Below are 23,958 nucleotides of genomic sequence, written 5' to 3'. Positions count from 1 at the left end.
TTCTGAATACTTGGCATACGTTTTGGTTTTGAATCTTAAACAGCCAATTGTTTTAACTTGGAATATTAAAATGGTATATACATATTTATTTATGCAATGAATCATTGCAGAGATAAGATTAATCACCATAATAATACGACATATACAAAATATGGCATGAAAAACAGCAAGAATAGGCCTGTTAAGTGACACCAGGGTTTTTTCCAAACACTGGAAGAACATTTCACATTATCCGTTAGATTAATCAAAGCAGTAAATTTGACAAAACAAGGATTTAAAAACGCACAATTTTTATTTTGATGAAATCCCCCACACAGACGTTTATGAAATGTATCACTTTCCAGGAATTAGACCATTTCCACAGCTTTAGATACCACATACAGAAATCCACCACGTGCACAGCAAATCTAAACTCCACTAGAGATAACCCCAGAGGTCACCAAGCAGTTCGAAAAAAAATAAAAAGTTCACTAGTCACGTAGTGTTTAAGCTTTTCCTTTTAAGACCAAAGTAAACCAATTTGAGTGCAAATTGTGTTGATGGGCTTAGATTTGTCTAAACACTTTATGCAGCTTGTTTAATATTAATATTGCACACAATTGAACACCTGCAGTCAAACAGGTGCCGACATGCTACTCCTTAAGTACAAGCTTGGAATAGGATTGAGAATCAGCCTGCAACATATTTAGTTGTATATTATATAAGAAGCAGGGTAGGACGCATTTCGATTAAAGATGGGCCGAGATGATTACAAGCATTTTACCATAACTATATAAAACGAAACAACATTCACATGTTCGTTCCAGCATTAACGGGAATACATTGTAATCGAAATAAAACTGAACCTACTCTGTATAAATGCATAGACAGGTTTCAAAGATGTTGAAACAGTCCATTTTAATGCTGTCACAAAAACCCTATTTACACTTTTTAAACTGACGTATGTTTCAGTCCAGCCGCAAGTGGAATTTATGAAATGCATCAACCCCCAAAAATACAATGCCCTCTACACGATGTAACCAAAACATTTGAACGGATTAATGAAACCAACACCACAAGCAAAGCAGGAAGAAAAGTTTAGTACCATTTGAAAAGCTCTCCCTCGACAAAGGCAGCTGAACATTTGCAAGTTACACCAATAGTAATACACAGCTTTCAAGTCCACAAGCAAAACACCCACTAACATTTAAGGTGTACTTTATTTCACTGAAAATAATATACTCTGGATTAACATGTACATGAAAGTTGAAGCAAACATTTAAAAAAAAAAAAAAAGAATCAATTTACAAATCAACATTAAACAGAAGGCGGAGATACTGAGCAAATCAAACCAAACTCATTTCTGTGAGCAGAATGTACAGCAGTAAGGTTTCCCAGGCCCGATGGATAGAGGTAGGTAGCAAAAGGCCCCCCATCAGGGCAGGAAACCTGAGAAAACACACACATCCATTACCCTGACCCTGCAGAAATCTAAATGCACACAACTGAACAAAGAAAAGATGCAGTACACGTCTGTAGAAAAACCCAGCACCTGTCTAGTGAGCCTTCTTAGACTGATTTAAACCAAAGCCAATCAACTACTTATGTGATCCGTCTGATAGCCCATCTCCCTGTGACGTACTAGTATGCTACACCCCATGCGTCTGCACTGCAAGTAAACCAGTTTTTAGTAAAAATAGATAAATAAAAAATGGTCCCGAAATGTGCTCGTGAGTACTTTTTGTAAGAACCTGAAGTGTTGCGCTGGAGTGTTTTTAAAACCGGTCGAGGCTGCCAGGCCACAGATTGGTCAGCGCCGCCACTTTCCCCGCGCTTTGGGCGTTAGCACCTTTGCAGCAGTGTAACAGACGTTGACTACAAGTACACAGTGTTCGGGTAGCAGGCTGATTTTACAGTGTGGAAGTGACATTCAGAGCTGTGCAAACAGTGAGAGGCTCTAAAAATCAAAGTAACTCCAAGGATCAACGTTGATGGTAAAAGGAGAAACGCTTCAGAGTGGGACAGTCAATGGGAGACATTAATGTGAAGAAGCAAGTAGGTAGTGATCAAAACGGGATGAAAGATTATCGTGACACGCTTCATTCATTGTGCAAAAACTGCTAAACATAATTGTGACATAGAGGAAAGGTAGTGTTTTCAGTGATCGGTAGGGAGGAAAAAGGGAAGTACAGTAATACCAGTTACAACCTTGTCTGTGACAAATTACAATAAAAACCTATTATACAGTATTTATGCAAAGTATTTCTATGATGCTTGTGCAATGACACCAACATCTGCTTGCTAGAGCAAACAAAGACGCATTTCCTTAAAAATAAATAAAAATTAAAAAAAGGCACAAAGGCACTAGCTTTATAGTAGCTACAAGGCTCTTAGGTCCACCACCATTACATCTTAACTTATGTTGCTACTTTTGCACAAGTAGTTAAAGAGCCAAAAACAAAAATCACCCAAAAATGAATACTTAATCCATGAACATGTCTTGCAAAGTAGGAGCAGTAAGTATAAACAAAGGCGTTTCATGTTAAAAAGGATTTAAAGTAGCTGCAGACGGATAGCTAATTCCACTATATTAACAGTTAATGATAGCGGACAATTAAAACCAGGTCAAATGTAATTAACACAGACTTTGGTACGTAGAGAAGATCTTTCACACACCAACATCTGAAGACCTTTGTATGAGGATACTTCTACTCAGCGTCTTACTCTCGTGTAAGGATCATACATTAAAAAAGCCAGCTGTAAATCTCTGGCAGAGAGCCCATTTAGTACTGAAGACTCTGATCAAAAAACAAACAAAAAAACGATTTTGGATCGTACTCCATCACCCTGTCATTAAAACCTACTCCTCCCATTACTAAAGATGCGGCTCCTAACGCGTCCGCTTCCTCCAGCCCTCCTCAGAACGTCAGTCTCTTAGCAGTGATGAAATCCTCCAGTTGAACCTTGGCGCCGCCCATGAGCCCGAAAGCTGGATACATCGTTCCCGAGCAATCCACCTGCCTCTCGTAAAGGCACCGCATGGTGTCGGCGTCGTAAAAGAACACCCGGCTGGCGTCGTAATCGAGGCACACGCCCAAGCGCTGCGGCATGGGGAGCACGCGGCCGCCAGGGTCGCCAGGCGTGGCGCTCACTGTAGAGGATGAGGAGGTCTTGGGGATGAAGAGTTTGCCCATCCCCAGGGTGAGGAGGGTGAAGGGCTGGGAGAGCTCGTAGCACGTGTCCTCACTGCCGCTGTCGTGACCACTGTCTTGGTCATACCTGGGGAGAAAGAGAAGGCGTGTACGCGTTGTACCAAACGTTTTGTCAAAGGAAGAATCACAGAGTGATGACGTGGCAAAATACAAATGTTAAGATTTAAAAATCACAATGTTTGTCTTTTGTAATTAACCAAAACATTCCAACATTAGCTTTACAACCAAAAAAAGGCAATCACATTTATAAACTGGTACTCAAGTAGAGATGAACAAATCAACTTGTTTAAGGTTTAACTAAATAAATACTCAACCTCATACGACTATTTGAACGGATGCATTATGTAATGACCATAGAACAGAAACTTATTTGGGTAAACCAATATTGGGTATATTTGGGTAAACCAATAGCTCCAGTGAGAACGGCAGGCTTTGTCTGAGAGTAAGCTCTTTACGAGTTTAAACTGGTTCTCTTACGTCACTGGATTAGGTATGACTCAAACGCGCTCATCTCTGCTGCAATTGTGTGCATGTAGCAGCACACAGATAACAAACATTTTTTAATTGCATCGGTTTTACATGTGAATTCATAAGGTATCATTTTGTTCTTACCTCGGGCTGCTGGTGTCTCTGGGATTGTGGAACCATTCGAGCAGCTTTGAGTCAGAGGCCACTCCAACTTTAACCATGTAGGAGTACGGCTCCACCTTAAAGGCCCAGTAGTGTCTGCAGGACAAAGAGCATCCGCACTCATTACTGCAGGACTGGACATGAGATTATCTTTATTTGTCCTCCGACACCAAGTCTGGCCGATAAGACTATAAGAGAGATAATGGTGGTCAATAATCCCACTACCTAACAACTAAAGCTTAGTCTTTGATTCTTGAACATTTCATATCCACACAGAATGCTAGTGAGACATGTCTAGTTGTGATTTGTCATTTCTGCCCAAGTTTTGCTCTGATTGGATAACGTTTGTGCAGCTGTCCTTTAGAAGTCAAACAATTACTACCTCAACAGTAACTTGTAATTTGGCAAATCAACGACTTCTGGAAACCACTTCTTACAAAGTCTCTGGGTTGTCCGTTTTTTGGCATACCTTCCCTGGGAGATGCCCGTGTCCCCAATGATGTAGTCCAGGCCAATGTAGCTGCCCGTCTGCACACGTTCTGCTGCAAGGAGGAAGGCCATGCTCGCCACACTTTCCACAGTGTCCCGACGCTTGTTCAGAATGAGGCGATCCGTACTGAAGCCACACTTGTCGCTGAATAGGAAGCCAAAAGCTGTGCACAGACGAGAAGGCAGAAATAAAACACAGGTTTTAAACAATAGTTTATCCTCCATTAGAGCGGTGTAGGGGACAAGAGCTGCCACATGGGGGCGATGTAGCACACCGTTGAGGAGCCAAGCAGAGACCTCCTTCAACATCTCAACATGAAGTCCTCATTTCTTATGTGCAGCTGCCACTTGCATTCATCATCTGGGTTCAATTAACTGCACTCTATAAATAGTTTATGGGCCAGAGGTTACGATTACTATAATCCACCATACATGTAGGCTAACATTATTATCCATGCTCACTCAACCATCCTGATCTGAGGTCGACACTGCGGAGGGAACCAGCCCACTTGCATGTGTCTGGGGTCCTCCTAACAAGTAGGTGATGATGAGGAGGAGGAGATGAATCTCAGTTCAGCAGCCAACTGCATATGTCCTGCAGCTGTTTAACATGCCAGCTTCCAGCTGAGCTCTGAGGGTCCGAGAGAGATTCTGTTCAAATACGACCAAGACCTAAACAAATGTAAACCTCTGCATCTTTACTCGAGTACTTTACATTTTAAAAAGGGGATTGACTCTGAAAAATAAGCAGTTTATTCACAGTCTACTCATGCTTTGTCAGGAGTAGTGGGGGGGGGGGGGGGGGGGGGGGGGGGTTGTCCTCTGTCCTGCGATGTCGCCTCATTACTGACTGGCAGCGAATCCATCCACTCAGTCTTACACAAACCAGAGAGCACAGGAATGTGCAAACACCAATCACAAGTGACAAGGCATCAAAGAACAGCCGTATCATAGATGAGGAATTGAGGAGTCATGTGAGCAAGAGGCTCATTTGGGTTGTGGGGGGGGGGGTCCTAAACCGTTTACAGACTAATTGATAATACCACAAAAACAACCCTGCAAATCCCGCAGTATGAACAGTCACTGCAAGCTTTCTGAAGTGAGGGAAATTAAATGATTGCTCAGCAGAATACAAGTGAATGTGACTCAGTGGGTGGTTTAATAATTCTAGCTGCTAGGCAGGACAAAGATTATAAACAGGTCTCCTTGCCAAGCTTGCACAACACAAAAAAATGGTGATGTAAAACACCACTGTGCTTAATTACCTCCATCATCAATTCTATATTTATTCATATAACCGTAAAGTATTTGTCATCTGATAGTTTGAGCAGAAGTTTCTTCATAGATTCATTTTCTAATTTTCTTTATAAAAACACAACTCCCTCCCCCCCTCTCAGGCTTACCAGGTGCAGGCGGCGTGTGGAAGGTAACCTCGGGGCTGTGGGGGCTGAACATGGAGTTCCTGCAGCTTCGGACCCTGAAGGAGTACAGGCTGTCAGGGTCCAGGTCACTCACCACAGTGCTGGGACCGTACACCTTCTCTGTAGTCCTCCAGGCCCCACTGTCCTCGCTGTCCTCCTGGGACGGGGACTTGCTCGGGCCCCCGAGTCTGGAGAAAAATGACTTTAGAGTAAATCTGTGTATACACACACGAGCATCCACTGGTTTATTTGTGTGCAAGTACAAACCTGCGGTACTCAAGCATGTGGTGATCTGTGGGTAGGTGGTCATCAGACAGCCTCCAGAAGATCGAGGCCTCGTTATAGACCCTGCTATTGGACAGGTCGATCAGAGGAGGGTCTGGAACTGGAGGGAAGGAAAAAAGAAAAAAGAAAAAAAAAGTGAAAAAAAAATAGCCAGATAGTAAACTGTAAACCAAAGACTGCCAGAGGACCGTCGGCATGGATCATCCTCTCATCAAGTGTGAATTGTATTCAGGAAAACAAGTACAATCTAAAACATTGTAAGAAAAGCAAAAATGAGGTTAATGATGTAGACGCGTAACAGAGCTTGTGCATTAATGAAAAAAGACTGCAGCACTACTTAGCAGAAGGAAATTCCAGTAAAGGCTCCCGTCTTAAGCGTGCTTAGTATAGTGCTTCAGCTCAATATCTGGTTTAAGCAAATTGTGCCGTGTTGGTCAGGATCGGGACAATGGACAAGACTCTTGCATAATGGCGCCTGTAAAGAGGTTTTCAAAGAGCCTCACTGCCAGGAAAGGCACTTTGTTAAACCCCCCCCCCCCCCCCAGCCCTTTACCATGGCCTTCTAACACCTCAGTCTCTCCCACTCCCCCATGCCATTTCTGTCTTCTCTTCACAAGCCACTTTGCAGCCATCCTCCTATTTAGGTCAACAAATCCATTCGGTTTTACCCAGGAACACAACAGCATTACTGTAACCATGAGGTCATTTCACTAAGCGCAAGTCATTTTGAAAAATCATCCATTGTCCTTGTGAGATTCCCCCCGTGACTCTTTTTGTAATACGTCCCTCTCCATCCTTTCTCCTCATCTTTTGACATTCGCAGCCCTTCTGTTGGGGGGGGGGGGGGGGGGGTGCTTCAGAAAAGATTTCCCTCAGTGACCAATTTCTCCAACAGTCTTCTGCGCCCGAGAAGATAATCTCCAGTCTCAAAAGTCCATTTTCTCCCAGGCTCAACCTGCTTTCATGAGCTTGTATCCCGCCTAAGACCAACGAACTAACCCGCCATGTTGTACATGGAACATCTGTATGTAGAGACAGACTTCTCAGGTAATGCAGGATTTATTTCTCTTTTGTCATCTGGTCACCACTAGGAAGTCAGGGAGTCTCATTTCCTTCGTAAGAACACCTTCATGTTAGAAGACAAGTTATTTACACTCTAGTTACAACTCGTGTAAATCACATAATGAAAATAATCCCCATTATGTGATTTACACATAAAACCCAATTAGAAAATAACTAGCCAGGAATAATGATGAGCATTGTTTTTGTCAGTTTATGACAGATGGCCTAATAGGCGACCATCCAACACAGCAGGGAGCAGTCAAAAGGAATTCAGTGACAAAATGTAAAAACCCTGATGGTCCCGTACAGTTCAGGCTGCTGCCAGATAGACAGCAGCCAACCCAGAATACACAGCAGGGAGTTACTGTCTACTTCATATTCCACTGTTCCTTCACAATTGTGACTCTGCACTCACCCAGATCGCCAAAAGGATATTTATCCAATTAAAACTTGACTGGAAGTGGAAAAGTATGAAGCAATGTTTTCAGCCCGACATTGTGAAAACGCAATTTTTTATTATTTTTTTTAAATGAAAGAGCATTTCCACTCGACAACATTCTCATGAAGTAAGAGGTCAAGATCTGCAGCCGGTTTAATACGAGAGCACAAACACGCAGTTATCCAAGAGGGGAAATATGGGACAAGCATCGAGCTAAACCCCACAGAGAAACCATTCATACTCAAAGCCTCACAGTAGCACAAGTGGTTTTTCTATGACTTATCAGGACGCAATACACTCTGCATTGACTACACATCAGCAATATCTTTACCGTCGGCTGAGGCAGATTTTAAAAATCAGCCAAAGGTTTTTCCATACGCATACCTGTGTTTTAGTCTCCTGTATGGGCTTTTTTTCCCCACTGCCAAAACTTCAAATTAAATTACCAGCGTGTATTAAAGTGCCTAAAGCTTCTTTTCGCTCTCTGAGCTCCGACTAAGAGCATCAGTAACTCACACAGGATGCTGTGTGGATTAAATAGACAGCCATCAATGTAAGTGCCACCAGCCCAATATTTTGCAGTGTTTAGGGTTCACCTGCTATTTTCTGCAGTGTGGGGATTATAGGGCAGCCTAAAGAGGCGAACTGTGGACATTCAGTCATGTTAAAATAGGCGATGCAATTTGCTGCATTTTGTGCAATGGTCCCCCCCCCCCCCATTTCTTTTAATAGATCTTATTTGTGTCCTAGTAATAGTTCCTGCGCCAATGACAGAATGGTAGTATTTCTTCCATAAAATTTGACCTTTCACATCATTTCTCTACAGTGTGCGTGAAGCAAAATCACATCTTGTCCATTTGAAAGTAGTTTGTAAGTTTAATTGACGGCCTGGTCCACATTTAATAACCAACAATTTCTGGAAGCACAGCAGCAACTCTTCAAACCGGTTCATTTTGCATTGGACGGACGGTCTTGTCATTTAACAGGATGCCACCAAAAAACACCAGTCAACAGTCTCTGGTTAAACCAGACCGAAAAAAAACAAAACTGTCACAACTAGTGTCAGCTGAGCGAGGAAGAGCGGCTCGGCCTCACGCGCAAAAACCATCACTCAGTCATAACAAGTCTCATGTACACATCCTATCGTCAAATGTACATTACCCTTTTTATCCGTCCTTTAACTTCATATGCTAAAATAGTGGGCAATAATCCCTCCAATACACTTTCTTTAAAAAGAGGCAAAATGCCAGTTCAATGAAATATCATGTGTCTCGTCTACCCTGGGAAACATCCACCTCACATTTTTAAAGCTTTTGTAAGCCAGAAGACTAGAAACAAGCTTCCCAGAGCAGTAAAACATGCAATGAGTGTGGCCCAAAGATGACCTCCGACCTCTAGCACAGCACGGCTGTGAATGTGATGGACAGGTAATGACAGTCAGCCCATTCGGCTCAATAAAGCAGATACTAAAATGCCTGGCTTTCAAAAAAAAAAAAAAAAAAAAAAAAAAAAAAAGGAGGACAAGCTTACTCTGTTCAACTAACCTTTGCCAAGCTGACAGCGTTGCCACTGTCTAGAGGCACAATGTGTGCCGACACTACAGTGGAGCAGTGTACTGAGTGAGAACAAAACCGGCAGCGAAAAACCGCCTGAAAATACGTTAACAGTTTTACTGCGCTTTAAAAACAAAAGGTTTTGTGAAGGTGGGTGTTTTGTTTTAAATATTGTAAATATGGGTAATGAGGCCACCACTTAATATAAATAAACTGGTTGTACCTCCACCAAAGCACATCTCTTTGAGCAGAGTTTCCTCTTTGGATACGTCCAGCACAAACTCATCAAAGCAGGGGTCAGATGCCGGGTGGAAGGTCCTCAGAGACTCCGTGGCCTTCTGGATCCTGAAAACAAAGTAGACAGAAAATGTAATCGGCATAGGAGGGTTATTTTAATAGAATGAAATCACTAATGTAGTCAGGTGTGCTGCACCATTTCTTTGAAATAAATACTCTAACTTTATATGGGATACATACATAAACAAAATATATATTGGGTTTTACAACTGAAAGGGTGCTTGGTGTACAGGCCCCAGTATAATGCCTGAGAGTGAAAAGGTTAATTACCCAAAGCTCCTAATGGAGATCAATTTGTCAGCTTAGAGCAGAAGACAGCGCTGACTGGACACTGCGGCAAAATTGAATGCCCTTGACTTTGGTAACCTCTGTGCACGTGGCCATTTCTCACACACACACACACACACGCACGCACGCACGCGCACGCACAAACGCACACACGCGGTCCAAATCCCACGACTGAAGTCCACTGGGAAACTGGGCGGGACCGCCAGCAAGAGATGATGTGCAACATAAATGCACGTTGCATCACTCAGGATTAAGATGGTGCAGTTTGTTGAATCATTTGAGCTTGTGTAACGTGCACATCTACCCTACTTTATCTGGACAAGCAACAATTTTACTTTAAAGCTTACATGACATAAATAAAACAAACTGCCATTACACCCTTCACCATCACCGAGATCTACCTGGTATGCAGCTGCTTCGCAGTCTGTACGAAGCACGACTGATCCGTCTCTTTCAGCACCTCCTGAGCGTAGCCCACCAGACCGCTGTTCTCCAGCATGCCCTGGTACTCCTCCACCTGAGACACAGAATCAAGAAGCCTGAGCGGTTTAACATTTGGTTTTGAAATAAGTGTCAACCTCGAAAAAAAAATCTACTGTAGAAGGGAAACTGTGCTGGTCGTTCATACCTGAACCTTCAGCTGGTCCAGGCGTCGGCTTCTGGACTGTTCGATGGACTTCAGCATCTCTGACTTCCTCTCCTGCAGAGTCTCAAACAGGTGCTCAAAGTGCTCGTTGGCTTGACGCTCTGCTACCTGTCCATTTTCCTTTAAGACAATCATTTCATATTTTATAAAAACACACCATAAGCATTTCTCCAGAGGGGTCAGAGCATTGAGCCAGCATGCGATTATTCTCATATTCCATCCAATACTAAAGCACGGGAGGGCGTGTTACTGTATGAACTGTTGATTTAGCGACATCATGTTTATTTCATGGAATTAAAACTGACAGAAGGTGGTTTTCCCACACAGGTAGGAGTTGGATACACGGTACATTAGACTACCTAGGTATACAAAGACAACTGAGAGCATCCCAAACACTCTTCTTACAAAACATCAGAAGTGCGCTGAACAAAGGACATGTAAACGGGAAACTAGTATGCAAATCCGTCCCTTCCTTGTTTGCATACTGGTCGTCGTCATTCGTAAACAGAACAACTTGGCGGACTGGTTGGGTTAAGCTATATACACAAACATTAGTATCATTTACAAGAACACAACCCTTGCAAGTTCATTCTGCTTTGCAGAAGTACATTTGGGGAGATAAATGGATAGAAACAGGACTTGGATCAGCGTGACTCAGCGCTCACCTCGGTCTGATTGATGAGCACCTCGAGATCAGTAATCTGAGTCCTGACCTGGTCCTCTTTGCTGATGAGGTAATGGATACTCTTGGCCAGCTTCTCCTGTTGAAAGAAGATCAGCCGCATGTAAAGAGAGTTTCACCCTACACACACACACACACACACACACACACACACACACTAACACTGCCCTAAGACGGAAAGAAACATCATTGATGTGCCATTTTAAGGAACAGGGTGAGATTAATCAATTTAGACGTCTTGCTCACATTCCCAAGCTTTGACACAGCGCTTTCCACTCATCTTACATCATAGTCACAGCTGCCCCCTGTGACCTTGCGAGACCCCAGTTCAGATCCACCAGAATAGGACTATTGCTGTTAAACACAACTCTATCTACTTCCTGGCTAACAAAGGATTGCAGAACTGTTGAAGACATTTGATACATTTGATTTGTAGCAACAATGTACACAAAATACTGGGGAACAAACTCATTAAATATTAAGCACCAGTGTTTGTGTTGTGCAGATTGCATTTCATACATAGTCTGCCTCAACTTAATGAACCACTCTGCTCCCGGCAGCGTTCACGCCACACAAGCTGGTTCAAACGGTTTCTAAATGTGTGGATTAAATCTGTCGACCACACATGGAACCAATACGTTTTAATCCCGATAGCCGGCCTGGGTTTCAGTTTACGAACATTGCGAGATAAAAACAAAACTTCCAAGTTGTACACTCCCTCCACTAGGCGCCAAAGACAGTGGACCGGTTTGATCCCTTACATCACGAGGCAGTGTTGCATTACACCCTAAATGATTCATAGACAAATTCCAGAGGGTCCGAATTTGGTACCTTGAGGATCTTATAGGCACTGCTCATGGAGGTGACCTTGTGGTTGGCGTGGGATCCTCCCAGCTTGCAGAGGTGACACACGGGTCGTCTGCAGACCTCACAGTACATGTTCACCTTCTCCATCTCGTGCTCTGGACACATGAGCACCTGGTAGCATTTAACAGAACAAAGAGTTTGAATCAAAAAGCAGAAAGGGTCTGTGCACACTCCACATTTTACAGTGATCACAAAATGGTTGAAGTGAAACCGGAACATTGAACCACAATCTAAGCACGTCGCTGTGAGCCATTTCCCTTTTTTTTACGGCAATGATTCCCCTTCAAACTTATCACAGGCGTGAAAACAAAGGGATTGACAGCGAAAAACAATGTATTGATAAAGCCAGGAGCTTACTTTGAAGGCTTCAAATAGTCAAGTATTCTAAAGACTCATGGTTTTGATTCCCAAATCAACTCAGCAGCCACAGAGAAGAAAATATTAGTTAGAAATGTATGCAAACACAGGACATTCCACCATATGGGATTGGGGGGGGGGAAATATATATGTATATATAAATCTATACATGCTTTAGTGTACTTTGGTCTCTTGTGACAACTCCTCCATAGTCAGTTAAAATAGTTTGTTCGACTTAAGGAAAAAGACGCAGCAGGGAAAAGAGAAAAAGAGGAATAAATCCTTCATAAAGTCAACGAGGAGAGTACTTGCCTTGGGCCTAAAATTTGTGGTGGGCCCAACGTACTCATGCTGCGCTTTGGGTGTGCCCCATGGGTGGTGCAGCTTGAAGCATTCGTTACAGAAGCTGGCCTTGCAGTCCATGCAGCTCTTTGTAGCCTCCTGCTGCGGCGGCTTACAGATGTTGCACGTGATGGCCACGGCCGCGCGGGCCGCCTGGCGGTAGCGCTCGACGATGTTCTCCAGGGTGAAGTTGCGGAACAACATGCTGATGCCGCGCTCGCCGAGGTCGATGTCGTGCTGGCAGCCCGGGCACGGGATGGCGGTGACCCGTGGCGTCACGGAGCCTCGACGCCACCCGGGGGACGACATGGAGCCTGGAGGAGGGCGAAGACGGACCAGTGAGAAAAAGACTGGACGCAATGTGGGTTTCGTGGCTTTTTGTCCCCAGTTTCAAATCTCGTCTGAGGCTCTATTTTGACACGTGAACAATAATGTCCTTTGACTGCCAATTACAATGAAAGCAGTTTTCAAGAGTCATTTGAGTTACTCACATTCTGGGCTGAAATTCACAAATGCAGCATTACAGCATCTGCATTTCTTGCCAAGTATGAACTTTAGGGAAAAAAATCTCTTTGATAGCACATGTAAGCAATCACAAATAGGGCCTCAGTGAGTCTCCCTTTGAGCTTTATTTCCATAATGACCCCTACTCCATAAGGACATGGATGTATGCAGGAAAACATGAGTACGGGGAATGTATTGGCTAGTCGTCATTACAGGGAAATAAGTCCAGGAGGAGAGACTTTCCAAGATTACTGGGGCTGAGTGAAGACGAGATGGTCATTGGGAGGATGGCATCAGTGGAGCTCATAGAGAATCTGTTTGAGTAATCAATGTCAAACTGACATTACCACAAGTGTGAAGAGGATGCAAGTGCACACAATGAGCTGGACAACTGAAAATTATTTTTTCCTAAATCAGTGATGAGGAAACTTATATTTTATACAGAACGTGTTGTAAAGTAAAACAAACAATTTGAAATTAAAATGTCCTATTAAATCAATAGTCCAGGTTAATGCATCACTTATTTTCACATGACAAAAAACTCATGTGATTCTCACAACACAACATTGTGCTTGTTACCGATGCAGCAGCATCACAACAAAGCAGCAACATGAGGTGGAAATAAGGAATTGTTACACAAGGTCACGACACAGAGGCGAGCGGTGGGGAATGCAAAACTCAAGCCAGCAGACAGACGTCACTAAACGGCAAAATAAATGAAAACAAAAAAGTATTGCTTCACGTTTCTGGGGGACAGGGGAAGTAAGGAGTGCTGGATTTATCTCAGTGTGCAAGCCAGTATTTCCACTTCGTTTCCAAGGACCTGAAAATTAAATCAAACACTCCTCAGGTAAGACAAATACAGGAGCACTCCTTCAAAAACACAGCAAAAAAAAAAAAAGGTGCAGCTGAGGGAAAAGATGTGTAGCCATGATGTGCATGAAGTGTGAGGTGAGCTAAACTGAGGACAGGGGCGTGCAGGGACAGTCCGCTGCCTAGAGACCCAACTACTGAGCCTCGATTGCAAAGGACTCCTTACCCTTCCAACCTGAAAGCATAGGACAAGAGGTGAACTACACATTGTGGAGCGACGTTAGGATGAACAACTTCTTCCGGTTGGGTGAAATTTGGCTGAGAGAAGACTGATGAAGAACGGTGATGAGAACATACGTATGTATGCATGACTTCCTTCACGTGTGAAACTGCCAACAACTCTGGTTCTGTGGCCTGAATGGCGGGTGTGAAGGACCAGGAGGCAAAGTGTGCGTGCGCCCGTTTATCTGTGGCTCTGCACAGGGACGCACAGGGAGAAACTGTCGAGTCATTGCTGAGACACCGCAGCTTAAACTACTGCAGCGTTTGAGTGTCATTAAAATTAGGCTCTAAATGCAATCATGGCTGCAGATAGATCTTTTTTTTTAACCACAGGGTCAGTTTAGTGAACCTAATGCAAACATAAAGCTGTGAAGCTCTGTTTGAATACACTGCTGTTTGATATGTTCATTGGGCAGTTGCTGCCCAAGAAGGACTGCAGGGATGTGATTTGGATGAAGACCAAATTGTTTTCGTTGATGCCACATCTTCATTGTTTGCTGCTCTTGTATTTCATTCTGCAGGTAGCTCGTATTACGTTCTATTCTTTGGTGGGGATTAGTATAGACAGGCTATTAAGAGAACAACAACTTAAAAATATCCACCGACCACATCAAATAGTTGCTTTAACCAGCCTTCACTGACAAACAAAACTGGGATCCAGTCTCGTTTTACTTGGCCTGCGATCTAACAGGGAATTTATCATCCAGAGCGATTAGAGGTAGGCTGAAACAGGTCTTTTCTTCTTATCAAATGTTTCTCAGATACTATTAATTATCATGTGAAGCATAATCAGAATCCTAAAAGGCAGAAATACAGTCAGTAACTTCTGAGAGTCGTAGCAAGCCCCAACACATGGCAGGTCATCTTTCTGCATTACGCGTTAGCTCAGAAGCAACGGCTCTGCATCTCCAGCAGCTTTCCTTGCAGTCATTTTTTTTTAAATGAAATCCTGAGCTCGGCTAGTGTACAAATTCCTGTCCCACTCCTAGGAAACATCCTCACCCCACGCCGAGATTTAAGCCTCTGCTCCTTTCAATTCCTTTGTGTCACTTGCCAAGTCACCCGACGCCCACCTCTCCTACGCTCCTTTCCGTGCCTTTGGAAAGGGTATTTCACCAATATCTTTCAAATGATTAAAAGTCAGATCTATTTTAAATTCAGTGGACATTTTTAAAAGGGGGTTCATCGTTTTTTTTTTAATTTTAAATACTTATTACTATGCAGCGACTCAATGACTGGTGAAGATTGGCGTAACCAATGAGCGGTTTGTATGCAGCTGGTGTGGGCGTGTTGACAGTGCTGAGGTAGACTAGCGAGGAAAAGCCAGAACCAAAACCAGGTTTTCTAGTAACACTGTACTCACTACCACAGCTACTCAAAACACGGAGCCCCCGTCTACCTCGACTTCCAAGCGACCTTCGCACTGTGGCTGCAAGCAATGAACAGAGAAGTGAGGTGAGACCAACAAGAAGAAAAAAAAGGAAACAATGCATAATGTGAAATGTGAGAAATCAGCTTTAAACGTGACATTTGAGAAACCAAGACAGCGTTAAAGTAAACTGAAGGCAAAGTCTGGTAATGCAGTTCAGAATGAAAAACCAAACAGTGTTTAGATATGCATACAACATGTGAACAGTTAGTTAAAAGCACAATTCACTCTTGATATGTGCACTTATTTACAGTTCAGGTTGAAAACAAGTAAACTACTAGTAAAATAGCTTAGGAAAAAAAAAATTTGTCCATTTTAAAATTTAAAAAAAAAGGAATCTTCGGATACATGCAAATTTCCTCTCTCGTGAAAATAGACCCAGGAGACAGTCAGCTTGGCTCAATCAGCATTAAGACTGAAAAGAGGCAAACTATTTAGTGTCACTCTGAAGGATGAAATCTGCACATCAGCATTGTTACATCAGCGTTGGGATTGTTTAAACTAGATACAACTTATTGACGGACTCCTCATTCAACACCTCCCATTGGGAGCACAGTCCGTAATCGTGACGGCTCATACGTTACAGCGCTGTTTAAAAATAATCTGGTAACATTTTTTTTCTACCAGTGAGATTGAAGGTAATCTGTTGTATTAACCTATATAGAAACACTTATGTATATCATGTGCCATGCAAGAACAAAGATTGACACACATCGCAGCAGTAATGAGGCTAAGCTAACGTGCACTGGCTATAGCTATATTTAGCGTTCATAACCACCAACTGGAGGGCAGAAAATATACAAGCATAAATATCCCAACAATTTTTTTTTTGCGCACTTGTCAAGAGTTAGCTGTTGGACATTAATGCATCATGCTCCGTTTTGAGCCCTGGCAACAAAAAGTGGGATGAGGTTGAGAAACAATGCCGGTGAAGTTTTAGTGGCATGCACAGCAGGGGCCTGCCAAGCTGCACTTAAATATAGCCCTAAGTCTTTCCTTTCTCTCCCTTCACCTAATCCCTCATTCGTTCCTTACAGGCAGGTTGCATCACCACGGCTACAAATGATCTGATCTCCCGGCGCCGGAGGCAGTCCGCTGAAGGACTTTGTTCAGTTTGATTTAATGTGCTGATAAAGTAATTTGTGGGTTCCCCAAATCATACACTCACCCTTTGTTTAGTAATCTGTGGATTAAATGCCTTTAAAAAAAAAAAAAAAATTAAAAGGACTTTTAACTCTTTATGAGACATTGGTGAATCAACTTCGCATAAAATGCAGTTTTGAAAAAAAGAACTTCAGTGGATCAATTCATAGTAAGTAGGAATTGGTGTATAGAAATGACAGACTTGTGCTGCATTTCAGCAATGCGCAGGATTAGTTTACCCAAAAAAGCAGGATTCGAGTATTTCCCGACAGTGAAGAATGAACTCTTTCTAGTTGAAGGGGGGAGCCTGAACGGGGCAGTCTGTGCTCGAGAGCCCGCTCTCTGGTTTGGAACCATCAATGGCTGAATGGCCTCCAAAATAATCAGTTCACCTCACTGTACCTCAGGGTGGCTAGGAGGCAGGGGTGCTTCATGTCCCGACTAAATCCCTCCATATGTCCCAAACCCACACTATACTTCGGTTGTTATTCCCTGAGATCATTTGCCCCAATCAGAAATTCCACAATAGCTGCACCATGAGACATCAAACTGAAGCTGAAAGCACTGAGACCTTTGGTGTTCTTTGGGCAGTTTCATTTGAGCAAATTCATTTTCTGCCAACATCTCTGCAGCCTATTAGTAGGGACTTGGTTACTTTCCCGTTATCTTTTCACTGGATGCAGTGGTTTTCAAGTTATGCCCCAATTCCATGCAAAATGCAAGACCGTGTTCATCATTTCTATGCCAATGTAAACGTGTCACATCACTGTAAATTAACCTTCAAAAAGGAAACAGCTAGAAAGTTAGCGTACTGAACTCCGACCCCAGCCCAAAAGAGACTGCATCTTTATCAGAGGCGTGTAGCCTGCAGCTCAGGGGGAGGAAAGGCAGCTTTGTGTCCCACCACGCCGTTTAAGGCTTGGACATTGACCCGCTCAATCTTGGCCGCAGCAGCACATGCGTTCAGCCGAGAACTTGGCTCTTGTTGGGACAAGTTAACTCAGCAACCTCCCACAACCCCACCCCAGCTTTCCATCCAGCTCAGCTTGGTTTAAAGAGTTTAAAATAACTTACCCATGTGCTTTTCCCCTCCCTTGTGTGTACACAGGACACACACCTGAATATCCTCTATTAAATCATTTTCAAACGCTGTCTCTTTATGAAGCCGGCGTGAGCAGACGGGATAAGAGGAAGAGGTGATGACAGACAATATTACATCCGAGTTGTAAAATGAGCAGATCCTTCATCTATGACGTCATACAGTAATGGCCATTGTTTTGTCTTCCTCAGAACTTAAGACTTAGACTTCAGTTATACTAGTTGTGTTGTTCTGGCCATTAAACATTCTTGTTTTACATTTGTAACTACACATTTCCCTATTTCAGAATAACCTTTGTCTTATTTGTAGAAGGTGGCTTGAGCCGTTAAACCTGTAGAATGCAACCAATTAAATGACACCTGAACTAAAAACCTTAAGCCAAGGGAATTGGAGGAAAACAATGTAACAGGAAGTTGGCAGAGACTGATGCAAAAACCTTAATTGTTTAACTTGGAAGCCATCCCAAATGCCTCGAGATGCAATTCAATAGTTTTCTGCTCAACGATCATTTGCTTCCATCAGCTCACATAACTCATAATCAGGCTGCCCAGCTAAATGGCAGGAACGCCGCGCCAACTAAACCCTCAACAACATTTTAAAAGACAGAGTAATGCAGAGCAACTTCGCTGCACTAATCTCTGCGTAATAAAATAGTTACTTTAAAAAGAAAACATTCATTGGATCTGAAGATAAAAATCATATCGTTGGCTCCTTACCCCGAGACCCACCTGATCTCACAAGCCTGTCTAGCCTCTCCATGGAAGGGGAGGGCACCCTGGACCGGGGGCTGCCCGGCAGGGAGCACTCGGAGCCGGCGTCAAAGGAGTCCTCATGGTTGAGCATCAGCAGCTCCCTGACACACTTGTGGCAGACGCTGTGCTGGCAGGGCAGGATCAACGGATGGGTGAAGAGCTCCTTACAGATGGGGCAGATCAGCTCCCTCTCGATGTTTTTGATCGGGACCTGGCGGAGGGAAGGCATGGTCACTGGAAACTGCCACATAGGCCCCTAGGAGTTTGGCATTCGGCGCAACCGCAGCTGCTATCGTCTTTAAAAAGATACTCCAACCGAGCGGAAAGCAAAACAACAGAAGGCATCACGGATCAGTCTGAAAAGGGCTTGGCAACGTCACCAGAAGAAAAGGATACAGCTGTCTTTGATTCTAACAATAACCCATTATTAGGACATTTCAGATCCAGCTATAATAGGTTGCTTGTTTTGCACTTTAAGCTGGGAAAATAACATTTTCCTTCGTTTGTCTTGTGGAAGAACGGATGTTTAAAAAAAAAAAAAAAAAAAGCTGGGTACAAGTGCCATGTAATTATTTATACAGACCGAACTTTACTTTGAAAAGCCGCGATGTGGTCCCAATAACGGCCAGCAGCGGTGTCTTTAACACGTTTGATTCAATGATACGTTAGTTACATAAGAGAGGATTAAGTCCGGCTAGCTAAATAAAGACAAACGGTAAAAACGCGATTCCAGCAGCTCACTTTTTCACATTAAAAAGACAATTAAAAAAAAAAAAAGGTTTCTGCGACTCCCAGAGAGCGCGAGCCGCCCCTCGCGCACCGACTGATTGGTTAAAGTCCTGCAGGTGGTTCGAATAAAAACTGTTCAATAGAAGCCCACCGAACGGTCATTGAGCGAAGAAGCCTCCGCAAGGGCCGAGGGACATTACACATTAAACACTTAAACACACTTAACAACACGCAACAGCGACGAATCAGCGCCCGACCCCCAATTCTGCTCAAAGCGAATAACGTTAGTTCCACAAAACAAAAATAAGTAAAACAAACGACTCGAATCCGGAATGAATGAACGAACACGCGCTGGAGGTAGTTTTTTTTTGGGGGGGGGGGTTCTAGTAAAATGGCCAACGTGTTGCAATGCCCCGGTCACTTTACATGCACGCCGCAGCCCCTCAAAACAACGACGGGAACGAAACGCACAAAAGATACACACACACAAACACACACGCGCACGCATATCGTTTTAAAACGGTGACTTCTCTCCTCTCCGTCTCACCGAAGTCGAGCTTCTGCGCCGCTTCTCCGCGGACATGACGAGCGAGAAGAAGCACCAAAGGGACGGAGAAACACCGAAGGACCCACAAACAGAACTTTAGTTGCGCTCGAGCCACACGGAGACCCCCCCTCGGACCGCAGGCGAAGATGCCGGCAGCGACGGGCTGAGTGAATTTAAATAGAGTGACGCGGGCGGGACGACGCGTGGGGGTGGAGAGAGACGAGGTGGGAGGGGGGGGGGGGGGATCTCCATAGGAACTAATGCTGCCTTCATGTGCTGCTCGTAAACTGTATCGTCTCATCCATCCCGCGCGTCCCATTCAGGTGCTTCTTTATTTATCAGTCCATCAGTATAAGTAGTGATCAAATTCAAATCAGCCATTTGTCCTTGTCAGAACATGAACGTTTGTGAAAAATGTAGAGATACTTCAGACTGAACCAAAGTCAGGCACTGACCGGTAGTGCTCCCTATACACTTGACCAGACCTAATTGTATCTCTCCATTCAAAACAAATCATGTGTAAAGAAATGGACATAAATGTACACGAGGGAGGGAATTGGGGAGATGTTATCGATGTATCATTCTTGCATGCAGGGCATTGTGTATTTTACAATGCCCTGCATGCACGGTGTGATCGACTTCCATTCCATTAGCTTATAGTCTAATTATCAATCTGTGTTTTTGCACCTGGAAAGCACTCAAATGCCTCCCAACACGTTGCTCAGTGTTTTTACGAAAGACAAACTTATTAGCTCCCAGCGGTCTGACAATGGGCTTCTGTAGTCGGCCATCACAGGCCCAACGTATATTAACGTCAGCCTCCCTTAGTTTCAGGTGATTTATGATTTGCTGCAGTGGCTATTGATGAGGTCTGCAGTTCATTAAGCTGTAGAGAAGGGCCTCTATGGCAGGTCAACGACAGTTTGGTTTAAGCACTAAATGGACCACGTAAGAGCTTTCTTGGGAGGGAGCTGTGATATTTTTAGTGACAACGCTGTGCAGCAGAACAGAATGAAATGGAAAAAATGTTTGAATTAACACCAAGCAGAGTGTGCACTGAAGGCGTCTCGAGGACTGTTGAGTCATTCACTTTTCCAACTACATTTGCAGGCAGCAAACCAGCAGCTCCACGGTATCAAATACCACGGGGGTAACAGAGGTTCTATCCATGTCTACATTTCAATCCAATATCGAGATCTATATCTTTCTGCATTACCAGAATGTTCTGTGATTGCAGCCTGTTGGGAGTCGGACCCCACGGGAGAGAGGCTACATTCAACCTGAGAGCAGCACGGTCACTAGACTCTTAAAACTGACCTATTATTTTTGTTCAAACGGCTTTATGAAATCCTACTTTTTTTATTATTCTCAAGTCAAAGTATTTGATATAGTATAGGCCACATTTTGCATTTGCAAATGGGGTTTGAATTTCAAAACATTTTTATTTGAAAATTGGATTTAGACAAATACAGCTCTAATTTGCTGGATATGCCGCATAAAGCAGTTTCACAAGGCTATTGCAAATTCAGTGATTCATTATCAGCAAAAAAGTATAATTAAAAAAGATGAATATCTTTGTTCAGTCTCTTGTTGTTTTATATTTTAATATACCATAAGAAAGACCCAATCTTTCACAATCATTGTATTGTCTTATATTTGCTCATAATCTCACAGTTTTCTTATTGGCTCTGATTATTTGACACTTCAGAGATAAGAGAAAAACTTGTTGTTCATTATTTGACATTTAATCAGCCTGCTTTGCACAATCACTGAATTCAGTAACCGTATCTGGCCGTTCAGTTGCATGCAGTCTGCTTTTTCTTTTCTTCAACCGACACATGAATCTCTCTCTCTCTCACACACACACACACACACGCACACACACGCACACGCGCACACACAACAGATGCATATCAACACAATGTGTCAAAGTAAAGACCCCTTCACGTGGTCATGCACACCTCAGTAACCCAGTGTCTCACCACACAGCTGCTGCCATGTGTCCCACATATTGACAGGAGTGGGTGATCTGCCTGCAGCCCGAGCTTACCAACAGCCGCTGAAGCCTCTAATTAAGCTCTTTACGTTCACGTCCTCCCCCCCTCCCCTTTTAAGACTAGAAGCCTATGCCTTCAAGCCACCGGCCTTGACTTAAAGAATTGAATGGAATAGAGATGCGTCTATGAACTTCTTTGAAAGAAAAGGGTCATGCCTTATTGAGATGTCGAAACAGAGATATGGGGGGTTCAAATTAATAATTGAACAGGACAGGATAAAATATATATAAGGTCTTTTGAAACGCATATTTAGGATGGAAAAAAACAGAATGCAGGAGGTAGATGGATAGATAAACAACATCCACAGGAATAGAACTGATAATGTACGATCAGTCATGACAATAGGTGAAGAAAGTAGAGCAGCATTACAATATCTAAAATGATGTTACTGGTTGACATCATCCGTTTGAGACACATGCCTTACGTTGTGACACAGCATTGCGTAGAATATGTGTGTGCAAAAAGACTACTAAACAAACAAAAAACCACACATTCATCAGTTACAGCATAAATATAACACTACAATAGGATTGTTTGAAAAAGAACAGAATCCGTTGGAAGAGAAAGAACTAGAACAGAATAGGCATTCATGTGTGTGTGTGTGTTTGTGTCGCATCCCTCTCCGGCCCGTCGGATAGCATGACGACGGGCACACGGGTGCTGTCAGACACCATCCATCCACACACCAATCATCCAGGTCGGGCTCACCTCGCCCCGCTCGATCCGCTCCACGATGCTGGCGAACTCCGTCATGTCCTCAGAGTCCGACATGGTGATTCAGCGACACCGCTCCCCGAAACAGGGACGTGTTGAAAATGTAGGAGGAGGAGGAGGAGGAGGAGGAGGAGGAGGAGGAGAAAAAAAACAAAAAACGCGATCAGAAGCTGCACAGCATCACAGGGGAGGTGAGGTGAAAGAGAAGAGCCGCTCCTCAGACCACAGCATCACCCTCCTCTCTGCTCCCTCCCCTCGCGCCCCGTCTCTTTCCGTACAGCCTGCGAGAGGCCACGTTGATTTTAGTTTGCCTCATCTTGGAGGGAAAACCCCGCCCCCGCCTCCTGGTTATAGGTTCTACTGTACCACCCCCCCCCCCCTCCTCCTCCTCCTCCTCCTCCTCATCCATCGGCGGCGATGTCTCCGCTCACAGAGCTCTTTGTATACCCCACTGCGCTGTTATACATCAATCCGTTGTATCACTTGTAAAAAATAACCACGATAGAGGATTAAGAAGGGCAGGAAGGGGGTTTAAACCGTGTGATGCCGCATTCTGTCAAGTTGCGCATTTACGCACGGCCGGCAGCGTGCAGGAGTGAGCACGTAGCGCGTGTGTAGGCAGATATTTGCTCATTGCGACCCAAATATCTTCCTGTGCTGAGCGGATTGATTCCATCTTGAAACACTCAAACAGAGACCTATATTTTACGCATGAGCTGGAATCGGGGGGGGGGGGGGGGGGGGGGGCGTGAAGGCGTGGGGCCGGATTAAGTCCCTGTCTCTATTTTTTAATTCTTTTTTTTTTCAGGCAATGCCACTTGTTCCGCGTCACCAGATGGCCGCATGGCTTCATGCAGACATATTCCACCCCATTGAGCACATGGAGAGGGGGGGGGGGGAGACGATGCGTGGCACAGATAATAACTCAGAAACCAACTGATCACTGTTTCCTGGTTTACGGCATGTGCATCCACATTTGGTGAGATTGAAAATCTCAGAATGACCATTAATGCCTTGAAATTGGGTCACTTTGGGGCATTTGTCTCGTGTAAAGATGTAACGCACGGTTGCCAATGTCTTTAAAGCATTTACCCATGCTTTATACCCCCAGTTCTATTTTTAGAATTGCTCTGCTCTCAAAGCCGCTGCCATGCTGATGTCTACCATGACCTCCCCGTGGTGGAACTAGGGGAAAGGTCAGCAGATCACCAAAGTGGTTAGGACCCATCACCTGGGTCTCATGGAAGAAAGGCCTGTCCTTGAAGACAAGTGCAGCCTGCTTAAAGGGGGCTTCGCTGTGAAGCTCACAGGTCAAGTGGCCATACAGATGTGCTTTATGG

General features: G+C 43.9%; 1 protein-coding gene across 5 annotated transcripts; it reads right to left on the bottom strand.

The window, feature by feature from the left end:
• Positions 1 to 1,059: 1,059 nt before the first annotated feature.
• trim36 (tripartite motif containing 36) lies at positions 1,060 to 22,933 on the bottom strand. 5 transcript variants are annotated; one of them, XM_037482133.2, is made up of 14 exons: positions 22,613 to 22,933; positions 18,548 to 18,782; positions 15,548 to 15,577; positions 12,520 to 12,863; positions 11,815 to 11,961; positions 10,967 to 11,062; positions 10,284 to 10,421; positions 10,057 to 10,172; positions 9,294 to 9,415; positions 5,999 to 6,116; positions 5,714 to 5,919; positions 4,291 to 4,474; positions 3,804 to 3,917; positions 1,060 to 3,258 (listed from the first exon to the last, which is right to left on the bottom strand). In XM_037482133.2, exons 1-14 carry the CDS (start codon positions 22,673 to 22,675, stop codon positions 2,898 to 2,900), a joined length of 2,274 nt encoding a protein of 757 aa, XP_037338030.1. In that variant the 5' UTR covers positions 22,676 to 22,933; the 3' UTR covers positions 1,060 to 2,897. The 5 variants fall into 5 exon arrangements, with proteins under 5 accessions (XP_037338030.1, XP_062418143.1, XP_037338031.1 ...); XM_062562159.1 differs by lacking the exon at positions 22,613 to 22,933 and adding an exon at positions 19,848 to 19,994; XM_037482134.2 differs by lacking the exon at positions 15,548 to 15,577 and having other exon boundaries at positions 18,536 to 18,782.
• Between the last annotated feature and the right edge of the window lie 1,025 nt (positions 22,934 to 23,958).

This window comes from Pungitius pungitius, chromosome 5 (genome assembly GCF_949316345.1).
Source record: "Pungitius pungitius chromosome 5, fPunPun2.1, whole genome shotgun sequence".
Lineage (NCBI taxonomy): Eukaryota > Metazoa > Chordata > Actinopteri > Perciformes > Gasterosteidae > Pungitius > Pungitius pungitius.
Note: the sequence above shows the minus strand (reverse complement) of the source record. Positions and strands in the feature narration are given on the sequence as shown.

Bases quoted from the DNA above. Each gene is read 5' to 3' on its own strand.
- trim36 (XM_037482133.2), bottom strand. From the start codon at position 22,675: ATGTCGGACTCTGAGGACATGACGGAGTTCGCCAGCATCGTGGAGCGG. The intron at 15,578-18,547 runs GTGGGTCTCGGG...CATTGCTTGCAG, and splicing joins AGACAGGCTTGTGAGATCAG to CCACAGTGCGAAGGTCGCTT. The intron at 9,416-10,056 runs GTAGATCTCGGT...CTTTGTTTTCAG, and splicing joins GCGAAGCAGCTGCATACCAG to GATCCAGAAGGCCACGGAGT.